The sequence below is a fragment of the Rhinoraja longicauda genome, chromosome 33 (genome assembly GCF_053455715.1).
Source record: "Rhinoraja longicauda isolate Sanriku21f chromosome 33, sRhiLon1.1, whole genome shotgun sequence".
Taxonomy (NCBI): Eukaryota; Metazoa; Chordata; class Chondrichthyes; order Rajiformes; family Arhynchobatidae; genus Rhinoraja; species Rhinoraja longicauda.
The window spans coordinates 16817319-16831673 of record NC_135985.1 but is presented as its reverse complement, the minus strand read 5'-3'; the positions used below and the strand labels follow the sequence as shown (position 1 = coordinate 16831673).

At 50.1% G+C, this 14355-nt stretch overlaps 1 protein-coding gene across 7 annotated transcripts in view; it reads right to left on the bottom strand.

The window, feature by feature from the left end:
• The window catches only part of LOC144609044 (transducin-like enhancer protein 3), a 69893-nt gene that overhangs the window by 31529 nt on the left and 24009 nt on the right, over window positions 1–14355 (bottom strand). For 4 of the 7 annotated variants that reach the window (XM_078427383.1, XM_078427384.1, XM_078427385.1 and 1 more), the window contains exons 5-6: window positions 12756–12818; window positions 9766–9840 (exon numbers count right to left, since the gene is read on the bottom strand). In XM_078427383.1, the coding sequence (XP_078283509.1) occupies window positions 9766–9840; window positions 12756–12818 (138 nt within the window). Of the gene's footprint in view, window positions 1–9735; window positions 9841–12755; window positions 12819–14355 lie in introns of all 7 variants that reach the window. The other 3 variants (XM_078427380.1, XM_078427382.1, XM_078427381.1) reach the window with 1 other exon arrangement.

The window sequence follows — 14355 nt, the reverse complement described above, 5'->3', positions numbered from 1 at the left end:
CCAGGAGTCACAAGCTCTTCCTCCAATTCCTCCTCCTTGCTCCCTGGCCTCTACCTGATTGTCCCTCAAGACCATCAGCGCTAATTGCCCCATCAACTGTGGGACTGAGTTCCACATTTCTGTTCATGCAAATAGATACTCAACTGTGTTTTTTCTTTTAAATCACACTGGTGACTTCCATGAGATGGAATATAGCGTAGCAAAGTGTGGAGTCGTGCATCTCGGTAGTAGCAATAAAGACGTAGACTATTTTCTAAAAGAGGAGAGAATCCAAGAATCGGAGGTGCAAAGGGACTTGGGAGTGCTGATGCAGGTTTCCCAAAAAGTCAACCTGCAAGTCGAATCAGTAGTAAAGAAGGCAAACACAATTTATTTCAAGAGGGCTAGAATATTTAAAAAATACAGATGTAATGGTGAGGCTCTATAAGGCACTGGTCAGGCTGCATTTGGAGTATAGTGAGCACCATATCTGAGGAAGGATGTGCTGGCCCTGGAGAGGGTCCAGAGGAGGTTTACAAGAATGATGTCAGGAATGAGTGGGTTAACTTACGATGAGCCTTTGTCGGCACTGGGCCTGCACTCGCTGGAGTTTAGAAGAATGAGGGGGGGGGGGGACCTCATTGAAACGTACTGAATAGTGAAAGGCTTGGACAGAGTGGATGTGGAGAGGATGTTTCCACTGGTGGGAGAGTCTAGGACGAGAGGTCATAGCCTCAGAATTGAAGGACATTCCTGCAGGATGGAGAGAAAAGTAAATTTCTTTAGTCAGAAGGCAAGCTGGGCAAAGTGTGTTGGAAGGGCGATACAAGAGACTTACGGGAGCTCGAACCTTGAGTGAAACATAGCGCCGGAGCAACACAGTGGGTCAGGCAGTATCAGCAATGGACAGGAGACGTTTCGGGTCGGAACCCTTCCTCACACAGATGGAAGCCCAGGAACAGCATATCCCAGCTCCCCAGATAGGAAGGAAAAGTATCAACCAGGGAGGCAGGCGGGGGGGGGGGGGGGGGGAATAGTGGGAAGTACTGGTTTAAATACCCGAGCCCAGGAATCTGCGGAACTTTGGCACACGTTAATCTAATAACGTAGCCCGCTCGAGTGGCAATGGCAACACATCAGTGAGAGCACGGTCATGTGATTGTTTACTCAAGTGAGGCGCAGACAAGTGGCTCGTTAATCTGCCGTGTGTGAGGTGTCACGTGACTCGGTGTTGTTGTCGATGGGCCTGCACTCCGTGGCCACGGTTCCACATTCCAGGAAGCCCACCACCCAAAGCAGCCCGCGACTTATTTCACGCCAAAGTTGTGATCTGCTTCGGAGGAGAGTCGAGCCAGAGGAGTCAGGGGAGGACGGAGGGCGACCGAAAGGGGCAGGAGGGCAACGGAAGCCTCCCCACAACATTACGTACTTTCCAAAAATAAACTGCAGCAGGAGACGAGGAAAAAATGTCGCCAACTATCCCGGAATTAAATAGTTGAATCTCGCGGCCTGTCCTGAGGAAATCTCGCCACAGTCTCGGGTCATCTGCAGTGCAAAGCAATGGAATCATAACTAGTGTCAACTGGGCCCTGTGCTGAGCCAAGGAAAATGGTACAGGCCGAGGCTCTAACAATAAATCCTATTCAAAACACACACCAACAAGCAATTCACATAGACTCGGTCTGAAGAAGGGTCTCGACCCAAAACGTCACCCATTCCTTCTCTCCAGAGATGCTGCCTGTCCAGCTGAGTTACTCCAGCATTTTGTGTCTATCTTTGGTTTAAACCAGCATCTGCAGTTCCTTCCTACAAGAAATTAACTTTGTTCGGGCGGCTCAATGGGGTAACGGTAGAGTTGCTGCCTCACTGCTCCAGAGACCTGGGTTTGATCCTGACTACGGGTGCCGTCTATACACAGTCTGTATGTTCTCCCTGCGACAACCTGGATTTCCCCAGGTGCTCTGGGTTCCTCCCACACTCCAGGTTTGTCGGTTAACCGGCCTGGGTTAAACATTGTAAATTGTCCCTAGCGTTTAGGATAGTGCTAGAGAACGGGATGGTCGCTGGTCGGAACAGACTCAGAGGGCCGAAGGGCCTGTTTCCACGCTGTTTCTCTAAAGTCTAACACGTGGACCAAATCACTCCAGCACAGCTTTAGCACCCAGGGCGACCGGCTCTCTACAACAGACTTCACTCACGGTTTCGTGTAGCGTAGCGGTAGTTTAACCTACTGATACGTGCTCCAACTAGCCCAGGGACCTTCACTAGTCAAGAGCAGTCCCTTCAACGGAACAATTTATAGTTTAGTTTAGAGATACAGCGCAGAAACATGCCCTTCGGCCCATCAAACCCACGCCAACCAGTGACCACTCCGTACACTAGCACTATCCTAAACACAAGGGGCAATTTGCATTTTACCAAAGCTAATTAACATACAGCGATTAGAGTGTGGGAGGAAACTCGAGATCCTGGAGAAAACCCACGCAGGTCACGGGGAGAACGGACAAACTCCGTACAGACAGCACCCGTAGTCGGGATCGAACCCGGGTCTCTGGCGCTGTGAGGCAGCAACTCTACCGCTGCGCCCCCCGTCCCGAGCAGTTGCTGCTCAGTATTACAGGCATCTGCATTCACTTTGCCCAGGATTTGCACGCAGTTCCCCACAAACGCAAAGCCTCTGATCTTTTGCCACCCACTTCAACTGTTTCTCGTTGAGCAGCAATGTGTTGGGAGGATGTTAACCCACAGGGGGTTTCCTGTCAGATGGGGAACAGGCTCCAAGTTACCAACGGCAACCCAGGGAGGCACCGCAGAGCGCGCGGAGGATGCACGCCTCGGACACGGCTCCTCGCGCTGGGAGCAGACCCAGGCCACCCCTCCAGAGATGCCCTGCAGGCAGCAGGAATCAACGATCAGCCTCCCCAGCAGTGCTTTGAAAGCGATCGACAGTGGCTCAGTTACTGTACTGACGACCAGAAGCCTATTCCACCAGGAAAGCTGGGAATTTAAGCTGCTGTAATTAAGTGCATCTGGAATAGAAAGCTGCCATCCGCAACCACCAGCATCAGGCTGCTGAGTTGATCCATAAAGCCGTCAGGTTCACTAACGTCCACCAAGGGAGGGGAACCTGCCAGCCCCACCCAGTGCCCACGTCTCCTCCGCCCAGGGGCAATCAGCAGCATTCACGCCCCTTGAAACAGGAGGAACCGCCCCCCAGGTACAGGCCATGGGGGGTGACGTTCTTAGACAATAGACAATAGGTGCAGGAGGAGGCCATTCGGCCCTTCGAGCCAGCACCGCCATTCAATGTGATCATGGCTGATCATTCTCAATCAGTACCCCGTTCCTGCCTTCTCCCCATACCCCCTGACTCCGCTATCCTTAAGAGCTCTATCTAGCTCTCTCGTGAATGCATTCAGAGAATTGGCCTCCACTGCCTTCTGAGGCAGAGAATTCCACAGATTCACAACTCTCTGACTGAAAACGTTTTTCCTCATCTCAGTTCTAAATGGCCTACTCCTTATTATTAAACTGTGGCCCCTTGTTCTGGACTCCCCCAACATTGGGAACATGTTTCCTGCCTCTAATGTGTCCAACCCCTTAATAATCTTATACGTTTCGATAAGATCTCCTCTCATCCTTCCAAATTCCAGTGTACACAAGCCTAGTCGCTCCAGTCTTTCAACATATGACAGTCCCGCCATTCCGGGAATTAACCTAGTAAACCTACGCTGCACGCCCTCAATAGCAAGAATATCCTTCCTCAAATTTGGAGATCAAAACTGCACACAGTACTCCAGGTGCGGTCTCACTTGGGCCCTGTACAACTGCAGAAGGACCTCTTTGCTCCTATACTCAACTCCTCTTGTTATGAAGGCCAACATTCCATTGGCTTTCTTCACTGCCTGCTGTACCTGCATGCTTCCTTTCAGTGACTGATGCACTAGGACACCCAGATCTCGTTGTACGTCCCCTTTTCCTAACTTGACACCATTCAGATAATACTCTGCCTTCCTATTCTTACCACCAAAGTGGATAACCTCACACTTATCCACATTAAACTACATCTGCCATGCGTCCGCCCACTCTTCACTAACTCTTCATCAGCTTGACCAACAGCGAAGGATCAAGCTGTGGGGCCTTAGGTTTCCAGAGGTCAGGAGGCTTCATACTGACGTGCGAGGCCAATAACAAGGCGGATTTCAGAGCTGTAAAGCACGGAAACAGGACCTTGGGCCCAACTCCCCCATGATGCCCCATCAAAGCTAGTCCCAGTTGTCCATGCTTGGCCCATATTCTAAACCATTTCTATCCATCTTGCCCTAACTCTGCAGTGCACCGACCGGCATGTGGTACCACAATATCTTCCTGCCCTCATATTTCTCCCACACAATCTCATCCAATTTCCCCATCAAGTCCACATCTGCTGATCACCCTAAATACAATACGAACAATGTCTAGATTTACATACCAACTTCAATGTACCTGAACACATGAACGGGGATAGAAAGGAACTGCAGATGCTGGTTTGTACAGAAGAGAGACACAAAGTGCTGGAGTAACTCAGCAGGACAGGAGGCATCTCTGGAGAAAAAGGGCAGGTGACGTTTCAGGTTGGGACCCTTCTTCAGACTCTGATGTCGGTGAGGGGAGGGAACTGGAGGTAAGGAAAGGCCAGAGCAAAGCAGGGCCGGCAACAGATGACCAAGGAAGGGTGGAGCCCACAACGGCCCATTGTTGGCTGGTGAAGAGGTGATAAGGAAGGGATGCGAACAGTGGAACAACTGAACTCATGGAACATTTACTGGTGAAGTGATGAAGTCTCATGAAATCATTAACCAAGCTGCTGGTCACCCGGCCTACCAATAAGTTTGAAAGGAGCATCTTAAAAGGAAAAGAAAAAAAAGCACAGAGGGTTTAAGGAGAGAATTCCAGAGCTGGAGACACGGTGACCGAAGGTAGAGAGATCCACACAGGGAGGAAGCCAGGTGCCAGATCTGGAGAGATTGCAAAAGATGTCCACGATTTTCTTTTGTCTCCTCAATGTCTGGGCAGCAACGTTTTCTCCTCACCCCGTACTGGGTGCCACTCAGCAGTGAGATGGGAGCAAGGCATGGTCCCAGGAGGCAGAGCAATTCAAATGTCTTCAGTAGTTCTAGTCCCAGTCGGTGTTGGGAGTACGGTGAGGAACCAGCGCAAAACAATGGGCCAAATGGCCGCCTTCTGCCTCCTAAATTCCCCCCCCTCCCCTCCCCTCCCATTTCCACGACGAGTCAGCAATGCATCCCTGGAATAGATGGGATGAAAGGCGAGGGAACAATGCAGGCCTGATTGGAAGGTCAGTGAGGATCAGCAAACCTTTGAACCGCAAGGGGGGACAAAGAAACAAGAAATCCACCCGCTTGTTCCAGCAGAAAAAAAAAAAAAAATCGCACCGAGAATCTCCCTGGTTAAAGATTAAATTTGTGGAGTCGCACGACCTGCGGGGAGAACGACATGTCCAGACTGTTTATGTCTGCAAGGCTGGTGAGTTATCAGCTGCACAAATTACAAATCCTTAACAATAAAAAAAAAAACCTCTTTGGCAAGTTTCAGAAACAAAACTCGAGCCTCTGTTGCTCAGTACCGTGGGCAGAGAGACACACACACACACACACATACCTCGGCCCTGCCTACGAGACAGACAGCATTACTAACCCAGAGACACAAACGGCTCCGAGCTCTACAAATATTTTTAAAAGGTAATTACATTCACACAGCTTGGCCTTGGAGAGAAGGGGGGGAAGAGGAACAAATACCCACCGCCACAAAATACCTTTCCACACATTCCCCAGCACAGCTGCCGCACATTTTAAAAAGATTGTCTTACACGGACGGACGGCACTCAGCTGGTTACGACTGGGAATGCGTGTTACAAAGCAGATTATGCAAAAGGCCCGAGGCGTTTTGCCTGTTTCACACAAGCAAAAGTCGTGGATGGCAGGACCCAGAGAGGGGGAAAGGAGAGGAATTCCAAAAAGCATCATGTATCCCCAAATTCGCGAGTGTCGGGTGGGTAAAAATAACCCAACCCCCCCCCCCCCCAGGCACGGCGGCGTTTTACACAGTCTCGGCTGAAGGGGCTTCGCTGGAAGGGCCCACAACCAGAAACAGATGCCAGGTATTTTAATCCCAACCGCCAGGTTCTAAGAGCAGGACTTAAATTCTCACAAATCAACGGCTTCACTGGAGAGAATTTAAGGTGGGCCTCGATCGCCCCACCCGCTGGTCGTTAGCATCAGAGCAAGGACAAAGCCCTCCCTCAAGGCCTGACTAAGTGCATTGGCATGATTAATGCTGGGACGTTGTACAGGGACCACCAGAGACAGCCTCTAGTGGGGGGGGGGGTTGGAAGGGAATAACCGTGTTATACACCACCTCCCCTCAGCATTCAAAGCTGCTCTTTGAAAGACAATACGCTCACACTCCATCCACTCTGCAAAGGGCAGCCAAGCGGACAACCCCAGCAGAGGTGCCCCCGTGATTGCCCGTAATTCCAGCCCAGCGATCGTTTATCAGGCAGGCTGATTGAATGGCTGGCTAGTTAATGACAGCCCGACAATCCTATTCAGGCAGATTCGAGGAAGCGATTACCTCTGAAATGGGGGTCACAGGCCTAACTCATTTGCTTTAATTGAATCCCAATATCTCCCTCCAGCTGCCGTGACCTGTAACCCGGCCTATAAAGCAGGCTTTTAAAAAAAGGCTAATCAAACCACGACTTTATTCTGCAGCCTCCTACACATCTCACTGCAACAGGGGAAATAAACCTTTAAAACGCATTGAGCGCTCTCGAGAAAGGGCTGGAAATATTGATTCTATATCTTCAGTATCAGAGAAAGAATCCGAGACAGCTGATCAATTCATACACAGGGCAGAAGGGTAACACAGAACACATTTGTCATGAGGCTTTCAACTCTGTCTCTGTACTTGTGTGAATCTCCAATGGATACTGTTGTTTTTTAAATTCTGAAAACTGTTCCTTTTCCTATCTCAACCCGCTCGGAGAGAGACACACACACACACAAAAGTCCCCGCGTGCCAAATGGCTGTGTCACACAACATCCACACGCTGGTAACCGGACCTGCTCGACGGTAACTTAACCCAATTATTCCCTGTTGCGACTCGCATCAAACCACAACTTTGCTGGAGCCGAACGTGCAGCCACTGCCTGAAAGGAGGGTGAATGGGGGGGGAACTTCCTTCACAAGGCCGAAGGTAAGGCACAAAATGCTGGAGTAACTCAGCGGGACAGGCAGCATCTCGGGACAAAGGGAATGGGTGACGTTTCGTGTCCAGACCCTTCTTCAGACTGATGCGGGACCCCGCCCCCTCCCCGACATCAGCCTGAAGACGGGTCTCGACCCGAAACGTCACCCATTCCTTCTCTCCCGAGATGCTGCCTGACCCACCGAGTTACTCCAGCATTTTGTGCCAACCTTCGGTTTGTACCAGCATCTGCAGGTTTTTTTGCATACATCTTTCACAAATCCGGCTGGTTAGCCTTGTACAAATTTCTGGGTCTTCAAGACAGTGCCAGTGGTGAAGTCAGCTTCAGGTTTGCCACCTGATGTGGTGCTCTCGAATTTAGTGCCAATGATTGCAGATGCAAAGCTCCCTCATTATTGCCCTTCAATGTGGAGAGCATAGCAGCAATCACATTGATGGTCTCTCTGAAATCGCCTTTGTTCTCGTGTTGTTTTCAATTCACTAAATGGAAACAGGCCCTTCGGCCCACCGTGTCCACGCTGTCACTAGTTCGATGTTATCCCACTTTTGCATCCACGTCCTGCACGTTAGGGGCAATTTTACAGAGGCCAAATAACCAACAAACCCGGGCGCCTTTGGGATTCGAGAGGAAACGGCAGCACCAGGAGGAAGTATAGAGGGAGAACGTGCATTCATAGCGAGGGGATTTGAGTATAGGAGCAGGGAGGTTCTGCTGCAGTTGTACAGGGCATTGGTGAGACCACACCTGGAGTGTTGCGTACATTTTTGGTCTCCTAATCTGAGGAAAGACATTCTTGCCATAGAGAGAGTACAGAGAAGGTTCACCAGATTGATTCCTGGGATGGCAGGACTTTCATATGAAGAAAGACTGGATAGACTCGGCTTAAATCTGTGGAATTCTCTGCCACAGAAGATAGTTGAGGCCAGTTCATTGGCTATATTTAAGAGGGAGTTAGATGTGGCCCTTGTGGCTAAAGGGATCAGGGGGTATGGAGAGAAGGCAGGTACGGGATACTGAGTTGGATGATCAGCCATGATCATATTGAATGGCGGTGCAGGCTCGAAGGGCCAAATGGCCTACTCCTGCACCTATTTTCTATGTTTCTATGACACCACCCCAAGTCGGGATGGAACTTGGGTCTCTGACGCTGTGAGGCAAGGCAGCTCCAGCAGCTTCACCACCAAGTTGCCTTGGAAGTGACAAAACATTCAATTCCTCCAAGATTATAAAGATGCACAGGTTGTGAGTGTAACGTTGCTCTGGTCTGCACTCCCTCAGAGTTACTGGGACCAATGTAAAAATGAAGTCTCACCGTCGCTCGATGACGCGGCCAAAATATTGGAGCCCTCCAATCGCCCAGGTCATCTTCAGAGAAACAGATGGACGATCGGTTTGGAGTTGGGGGATTTAAGTCATTCTCCGCTCCAGGGAAGAGGGGATGGATGGCCTGCACCTATTTTCAGGGAACATTGCTTAAACTCCCGTGAGCAGGGGCAACTGGGAAGCTAAACTTGCCACCTTCAGAGGGCCACACACCTACATCTTCAGCAGACGTACAAAATACACCCGTGACCTCAAGTTGTACCTCATTACTTTGGATGTTTATGGGTTAGAGCCCGTCCTTTCCCCCACCACGATCTTGTGCACTGTAAGCACAGTTGACGGGCACGCACTTGTTGGTGGGACACTTCATAGCACATCCGATTTAATGGAAATGCCCATGTATGGAACAGAGCTGTTGCAAGTTGAGGGTTTTTGAGAAGGGGGGCTTAAGGAATGAAAGATTTGCTTCACAGTTTCCAGCTGCTGCCTCTTCCCCGGGGAAGAGAAGGGTGATCTGGAACTGTCGGAAGGGGAGGATCTTTTAATGGCACTATGTGCAACTCCGAGCTGTCGAGGCACCCCGCGTTAGTTAACACGCATCTAAACTTTCTTGCTGAAAGTAGTTTAGAGATACAGCGCAGAAACCGGCCATCGGCCCACTGGGTCCACACCAACCAGCGGTCACCCTGTACACTAGCACCATCCTCCACTAGGGACAATTCACAATCTTTACCGAAGCCAATTAACCTGCAAACATGTACGTCTTTGGAGTGTGGGAGGAAATCGGGAGTACACGGGGGGGAAAACCCACGCAGTCACGGGGAGAACGTACAAACTCCGCACAGACAGCACCCGTAGCCAGGATCAAACCCGGGTCTCTGGCGCTGTAAGGCAGCAACTCTACCGCTGCGCCACCGTGCCGCCCTGGTATCCAAGGCCAAGCACACTACCTGCCACTGAAAGGTTCCACCTCTTCACAGGTAAATGAATGGAAGGCGTGACTGGGTCGCGTTTGGCAATACGCTGCATCACCAACATCACCACTGGCCTAACTCCTCAAAGACCACCTTTGCGAAACATTACTAAGCACCACCATCCTTTCAAAAGGGCGACTGCAACGTTGGCTCGTACTTAGTGCTAAGTAATAAGAAGGTGTACACACTGTGAGAGGCAGATTGGGAACTCCACGTACCCCGATGATGGAGTTCAGCTCCGTCATCGTCACTTGCTTGGCACGTTCGACCGCTTGAGCTACTTGTTGCTGATGCTGGGAGAAGGGGAGAGGATGAACTTATCTTTGCATTCAGAGAGTTCCATGACAACCCGAAAAACGTTTCAACAATTGCTTTCAGTTCAAAGATAACATTGCAGCCCAGGGCACACGCAAGGGGCCTGACTTGGTTAGGCAACTGGTTCAGAATGGATGTGTCAGGCTGAAGACTCTATTTCCATGCTGTGTAGCTCTTATAACTGATAAGCCTTTATTTGTCAAATGGTATCACAAGATCGGGCCACAACAGAAATGACTAGGTAATACAGTGTGGAAAGAAGACTTTCAGTCCACTGAGTCCGCACCGACCAGCGACCATCTGTACACTAGCAATATCCTACACATTAGAGAGATTTTAAAAAAAATATACAGTAGCCAATTAACCTAAAAACCTGGACGTCTTTGGAATGTGGGAGGAGACCGGAGAAAACCCACATGTTCACAGGGAGAAGGTACAAACTCCGCACAGACAGCGGCCGTGGTCAGGATCGAACCCGGGTCTCTGGCGCTGTAAGGCAGCAACTCTACCGCTGCGCCACCGTGCTGCCCACAATCTACATTGAGATTTCTCAGCGGGTACACTGGGAGTCAAATCCACACGTATTCATCCCCCAGCAACAACAGTAACATGCAATCCACAGTAAACAATGAGGGCTGGAGGGGGCACTGGATCAGGGCCACTAGCTGTGGAAATGAAGGAGGCAGTCAACGCAATTCCAAACACGCCACAAACGCCCTACTGGAGGAGGGAGTCATCTCTGCTCACCCTCACTGTCAAGGGGATGGACAACAGTGCAGCATGAACTAAAGAGCAGAGGTTCAAGGAGAGAGGGGAAAGATTTAAACAAGATCTAAGAGGCCGCAGCCTCAGAATAAATGGACGTACCTTCAGAAAGGAGACGAGGAGGAAATTCTTTAGTCAGAAGGTGATGAATCGGTGAAATTGATTTCCACAGAAGGCTGTGGAGGCCAAGTCAAGGATATGTTTAAGGCAGAGAATGACAGGGTCTTGATTAGTACGGGTGTCAGGGGTTATGGAGGCAGAATGGAGTTGAGAGGGAAAGATAGATCAGCCACGATTGAATGGTGGAGTAGACTAGATGGGTCGAATGGCCTAATTCTGCTCCGAAAACTTATGAAGAGGCAGGTTTGTCCATGCAAAGCTGGGTAGATGGAACAAGTTGTCAGAGGGGGGCAGAGATAGGTATAATTACAATGTTTAAAGGACATTTGGGCAGTTACATGGATAGGAAAGATTTAGAGGGGTTTGAGAATGTAACTGGGGTGAGCACAGATAGGAATCAATAGTTGGCAAGGGCGAGTTGGACTAAATGGCCTCTTTATGCGTGTCTAAACAGAGGCAGGCCGATTTCCTTTTAACCTCACAGCTCACTATGGGAGAAGCAACTACCCGGTGCTGATATTGGGCGATGTTGGGTTACATAAAGAAGCCACCAGCCCACCACCCCCACTGGTCACAATAGTCAAGCTCCTTCAATGGCCCTCACTTGTCGAGCTCACCTTATGTTTCATAGAGCTACACAGCATGAAAACAGACCCTCCCTTCCAACTCACCTGTGCCGACCAACAAGCCTATCTATGCCCATCCTATTTGCATTTTCATACCCCTCTCAACTGTCCCTATCCATGTACCTGCCCAAATGTCTTTTAAACATTGTAACTGTACCCACCTCTACCCGTCTCTGACAGTTTGTTCCATTTACCTATACTTTATGTTAAAAGCATGCCTCTTTGATCTCCTCCAAGCCCTTCCCCTCTCACATTAAACCAATGGCCTTCTAGTTTACACTGCAATAGATTATCCACGCCCCTCATAATTGGACTTAGTGGCGGCGCCTAACGGCAGCGGCGCCTAACGGCAGCGGCTGACTAGCAGTCTGTCCGTCTTTTTTTCCCCTTTTTTTGTTGTGTGTTTTTGTTGGGATGGTTTTTGTTGGGATGGTTTTTATATATATATATTTATTTTATTTTTTTTGGTTGTGTATGTGTGGGAGGGGGTGGTGGTGTGGGTGGGGGGGGGAACTTTTCTCTTCCTCACGACGCGGGGTGCGGCTCGGCTGCGGGGCCTAACATCGCCCGCTGCGGCTCGGCCGCTGGACTTTACATCACCCGGTGCGGCTTGGCCGCTGGACTTTACATCCCGGTGTGGCTTGGCCGCTGGACTTTACATCCCGGTGCGGCTTGGCCGCTGGACTTAACATCGCCCGGTGCAGCTCGGCTGCGGGGCTTTTCATCGCTGGTGCGGCTCGACCACGGGACTTAACATCGCTGGTGTGGCTCGGCTGCGGACTTGACATCGCCCGGTGCGGCTCGACCACGGGACTTAGCTGCGCAAGGCTTGGTCGCGGGCCTTTCATCGCCCGGTTCGGCCGCGAGACGTTTCAGCGCCCGGTGCGGGGACTGTGCGGGTCGGTCGGGGACGAGCTGTCTGTCCGTGGGCGTGGGGAAGAGAGTGGAAGTTTTGTTGCCTCCATCACAGTGAGGGGGTGTTTGGAGTCACTGTGATGGACGTTTGTGTTGGGGTTATGTGTCTTGTGTTCTTTTTTTTTTCTATGACTGCTATGTAGTTTCGTTCGGTACTTCGGTACCGAACGACAAATAAAGCTCTGTTATACCTGTTATGAGGTCTCAATCATGGACGAGTAATTGTCCCTTCAGGAAATCATCAAGCCCTACCCAAACTCTAATTGTTCTCTCTAAGCATTCATTGCCTATCGCACCCTCCTCAACACCACTGCCAAGATCCTTCTTCAACCTCAGACCACCACAGTACAGGGGCAAGATGTTGCTCAGTGCAGGTGGCCAGCTGCAGAAGGCAAGCCCAAACCAAACAGCTACTGTGCCGTACAACATGGCTATAACCCAAGAACCGAGCATGGACACTTACTTACCTCTTGTGAAAGAAAAGGCATGATCTGTGCCAAGATGGTGTTTAATCTTTTTGCGATCTCCGTCTGAATAGGGAGGAGAACAAAAGGAATAGGTTGATTAGTATTTGAGAGAAGTCTCTTCACACAAGATTGAAGATGACGAAACACAAAGTCTGGTGCAGACAACAAATGGAACTGAGATCGGATAAGGGGCAGCACAGTGATAGAGTTCAATCCTGACCATGGGTGTTGTCCGTACGGAGTTTGTCTGTTCTCCCTGTGTCCACGTGGGTTTTCTCAGGGTGCTCTGATTTACTCCCACACTCCAAAGACATACAGGTTTATAAGTTAATTTGGCCAGTAAAATTGTAAATTGTCCCTAGTGTATAGGATAGTGCTAGTGTACGAGGTGACCACTGGTCGGCGCGGACACGAAGGCTGAAATGCCTGTTTCCGCGCTGTATCTCTAAAGTCTAAATATACAAACACCTGATTAATGCTTGCACAGTATGTATTTTATGGATAGGGAAAGCAGTTCCAATAAATGACCTCCAAGGACAATGGCAACAGTCAGGTAGAAGGGCCTTCTGGAAGGATGGAATACAAGCCTACCTGTCTCCACCTATCACTTGCCAGCCTTTGTCCTGCCCTGCTTCTGCCCCAGCTGTCTTCCCCCCTCCCCACCACCACAATCAGTCTGAAGAAGGGTCAAGACCTAAATTGGCACCTATCCATGTTCTCCAGAGATGCTGCCTGACCTGCTGAGTTACTCCAGCATTGTCTTTTCTTTTTTTTTTCAAAATGAGGTGAATTAGGTTCTCCAGGGCATTCCCAGTGTGACAAAGATCGCAGACATTTATATTATTTGCTGGCAGATAAGAGTTGGTCTTGGCATTGCGTTCAGCACAGACATCGTGGGCCAATGGGCCTGCTCCTGTACGCTGCTATGTTCTATGGTCCATGTTCCCAAAATAGAACCGAATCCCAAGACTGGCCACAAAGTGCTGGTGTAACGCAGCGGGTCAGGTAGTATCCCTGGAGAAAAAGGATGGGTAACATTTCAGGTTGGAAACCTTCTTTGGGCTCAAGAATTCTGAAGGGTTCCAACCCGAAACGTCACCCATCTTTTTCACCAGAGAGGCTGCCTGGCCCTCTGAGTTACTCCAGAACTGTGTGTCTAAATTCTCAATAAGCCTGGCTATCATGGCCAACTCATCCCACCTCCAACCATCCTCTCTGAACTATAAGCCGATGGATTTCAAATGGCAAACAATTGGTCACACTCCACAAACACAAGACGTTTGTGTGCAGTGGTTGAGGTTTTGGGGAAGTGAAGGGAGTAGATAATGTGCTCCTGGTTCCGGTGACGTGATCGGTTGGTTGCGGGAGAGTCGAATTTGCGTTTCAGAATCTGGTCTGCGTGACGTTTCCAGATTTCTACACCGTTGATGTGAACCTCGACCTGGTACGAGACAGGAACTAGCTTCTTTGCGATGCGTCCTGGTACCCATTTCTCCCCTCTCGCGTAGTTGCGCACGAGCACGCTCTCACCCTCCTCAAATTCTCGAGCTGGGTGCGAATCGTGGTGCAACTTTTGCGAGAGTTGTTTTGTCACCAATGG